This window comes from Condylura cristata, unplaced genomic scaffold (genome assembly GCF_000260355.1).
Source record: "Condylura cristata isolate star-nosed mole 26May11 unplaced genomic scaffold, ConCri1.0 scaffold00032, whole genome shotgun sequence".
In the NCBI taxonomy this organism is placed as follows: Eukaryota; Metazoa; Chordata; class Mammalia; order Eulipotyphla; family Talpidae; genus Condylura; species Condylura cristata.
In genome coordinates, this window is record NW_004567133.1 from 19,569,495 (window position 1) to 19,572,644 (window position 3,150).

Here is a 3,150-nt window from a genome sequence, read left to right on the forward strand (position 1 = left end):
GAGCGGCGGGCGCGAGGCGGGTGGCCGGGCTCATGCCGAACCACCTTAGTCCAAAGGGAAATAAAACTCCTCGCCTCCTTATGACCAGCAAGGGGGCCGGCGGGCGGCCTCAGGGCCCTTCTGCCCTGCTGAGTCCGGCCTGGGGACGGCCCGCAGCCGCCCCTCCTGGCTGGTGTGGAGGAAGGCGGGCAGGGGGTCGCGCGGCTGGCGCTGGTCTCGCTGGAGATGCCCCAGCGGGGACAGGGTCCCGCGTGAGGCCCACTCGGAGGCCGCTGGACACTGGGCGAGGCTGGCTTCCGGATAGGGAGGAACCGACCCGACTTCCCTGCCCTCTCGGGGTGTCTGTCCCTTGGCATAGCCTTGGCAACTGCCCGTAGACCTCTCCGGAAGACACCCGGCTGTGCCGCTGCAGAGGGCACTGACCGCGCCTTGACCAGGGCGGTGACGGCCAGCTCTGCTGAGAACCCCCCTCCCCACAGCCTGCAGAAGAACAGCATCGGGCCGGTGGGCACCCAGCGGATGGCGGACGCCCTGAGGCAGAACCAGAGCCTGAGGGAGCTCATGTGAGGCCGCACACGCGGGGGCGGGGGGCAGTGACGGGGTGGCGGCCTGCGTGGTCGGCAGGGGTGGGTGCAGGCTTCGGACTGCACGGCGCTGGCCGGAGAGTGGGACCCAGAGGCGCAGGGCTGGGTGGACCCCAAGTGTCTGGGCCGCACATTTCCTGCATTTCCCGCGCCCTTCTGCTAAGGGGCCACACACAGCTGTCACTGGGCAGGCAGGGGTGGGCCCCGCGGCCAGCGGGCCTCAGGCAGAAGCCGCGCAGTGCGGGCCCTGGGGTCAGTGAGGGCCCGGGACCCTGAGCCCCACACCGCGCCCTCCCCCCCAGGCTCTCCAGCAACAGTATCGGCGATGGCGGCGCCGAGGCCCTGGCCAAGGCCCTGAGGGTGAACCAGGGCCTGGAGAACCTGGAGTGAGTCCCGCTGGGTCCCAGCCGGCAGGTGGCAGGCCTGGGGGTCCGTCACCCAGGGCCCTGTCTGCAGATGTCACCCAGACCCCAGACAGCAGGCATGTCGGTTCTGGGGTGCCCTGGGTGACGACCTCACGAGGTCCCTGCGGACCTGGTGAAGGCGACTGAGGAAGGGTTGGCCGCAGCGGCCTGGGTGTGGCGGGGACCCTGCTGATGGCCCCCCGCCACGCCCCCTGCTGCACCAGGTTCAGGCAGAGTCTCCACCTTGGGGAGGGGGTGGGGATGGGGAGTGGGAGGCTGGGCTCTCTGGCCCCGGCTGGCAGGGGTTGGGATGTGGGGCTGGCACGCGCCCCCGAGTCCCCGTGTCCGGGTTGGGCCCAGGGCCACGGTTCCGCCAGGCCCTGGACAGCCGCACTGGGCACCTCCTCCTCTACAGCCTGCAAAGCAACTCCATCAGCGACGCGGGGGTGGCGGCACTCATGGGGGCCCTCTGTGCCAACCGGACCCTCCTCAGCCTCAAGTGAGTCCCTGCCACGCTGCTGGGCACAGAGGCCTGTGGGGGGGGGGCTGGCCACGCCCTGCAGGGACCTCTGTGGTCAGCCCCGGAGCCCAGCAGTGACACTCTTCCGCGGCGCCCTTCCAGCAGCCCCCGCCGCCGGCTGGGCCCCCGGCCCCACGCCCCCCCGGCCCAGGCCTCATCCCATTCCTCCCGACCTGTCCTGTCCTGTGGCCATGCCGCCCACCCACTTCTGTCTGGCCAGCAGCTCGGTCTTCTTTCTCCTCAGCCTTCGAGAAAACTCCATCAGCTCAGAGGGAGCCAAGGGTCTGGCCCGCGCGCTCTGCACCAACAGCACCCTGAGGAGCCTAGAGTACGTGCCCACGGCGCCCTGGCCACCCGCCCCCGCGGACCCCCACCCCCATCACGACCGCCGGCCGCAAGGGCAGGGCAGGGGTCCGGGTGGTGGTCCCCCCGAGCACCGGGCGCACGTGCGGGCCTCACGGCGGGGCCCAGCTCCCGCTCACTCGCCCCCTCCCTTCCTCGCAGCCTGACGGCCAACCTCCTCCACGACCAGGGTGCCCAGGCCCTGGCGGTGGCCGTGAGAGAGAACCGCGCCCTCACGTCCCTCCAGTGAGTGCCCACTACACGCCGGCGGGCACAGGAGGCCAGTCCGGCGTCAGGGTCTCCCAGGGGTCTCCCTGAGGCTGACCCACGGGGCCGTGGCGGGAGGGGGCGCTGTTCGCCTGGGCCACTGGGGCCTGGCGGGGCCCCGGCTGCTGGGCTCGGCCGGCCACGCGGTCACGAAGGCCTGTGTCCACCCAGCCTGCAGTGGAACTTCATCCAGGCCGGCGCCGCCCAGGCCCTGGGCCAAGCACTGCAGCTCAACCGGAGCCTGACCAGCCTCGAGTAAGTGGGGCCGCAGCGGCCGGCAGCGGCGGGCTCTGAGGCCCCGGCGCTGCAAGGGCAGCCGCTCCGGCCTGCCGGGTGTCCGTCCTCTGCGTCTGCTTGTGCTGAGCTGCAGCCCCATTCCGAGCTCGCGGTTCACTGCTCTCTGGCTCAGAGCCGCACGACCATCCCCGTAAATGTGCAGGGGTCCCCAAAGGAGCCCCTCCCCGCGAGCCGTCCTCCTCACCCCCACCACTGCCGATGCCCGCCTGCCCCGGGTGTCTCCGTACACACGGCGCGTTGGGGACGAGCACCGCCCAGCGGGTGTGATGCCGGCCGGGGTCATCGGGCGTCAGACCCCGGCCTCCCTTTCCACGGGTGAATGATCCCCGTGGCACAGGGGGCACATTCCGCTCTTCCTGCCGTCCGCCGATGACTCTGGGTGGTTTCCACGTCTCGGCTGATGGGAGGAAGCAGCTGGGGACACTCGTGCACAAGTTTCTGGGGACACATGCTGCCGTGTGTCCTGCACGTCCGGGCCCGGGAGGGGCATCCTGGGCCCCACTGTGACCCCACTAACCTTTATCCCTGGCGCTGCCCCTCGCCTCGCGGACCCCCCGGGCTGGTGCTTCTGTCCAGCCTGAGACGCTGTGCCCCTCTTCTCGTGAGTGGGCGGCTCCCCGCCGGCAGCTCCCTTCTCGGGCTCCAGTTTCCTGCAGTCTCGGCCCCACAGTTAGACCCCAGAACTCTCCCCGGGCTCCTGCCGTGCGCCCCGTCCGCGTCTCGGTTCCCCGCCTCA

The 3,150-nt window shown here is 71.3% G+C and overlaps 1 protein-coding gene across 1 annotated transcript in view; it reads left to right on the forward strand.

The window, feature by feature from the left end:
* NLRC3 (NLR family, CARD domain containing 3) overlaps window positions 1-3,150 on the forward strand; it is an 11,282-nt gene that overhangs the window by 6,207 nt on the left and 1,925 nt on the right. Inside the window, exons 6-11 of the mRNA XM_012731677.1 lie at window positions 480-563; window positions 887-970; window positions 1,404-1,487; window positions 1,753-1,836; window positions 2,013-2,096; window positions 2,289-2,372. Of these exons, the coding sequence (XP_012587131.1) occupies window positions 480-563; window positions 887-970; window positions 1,404-1,487; window positions 1,753-1,836; window positions 2,013-2,096; window positions 2,289-2,372 (504 nt within the window). The remainder of the gene's footprint in view (window positions 1-479; window positions 564-886; window positions 971-1,403; window positions 1,488-1,752; window positions 1,837-2,012; window positions 2,097-2,288; window positions 2,373-3,150) is intronic.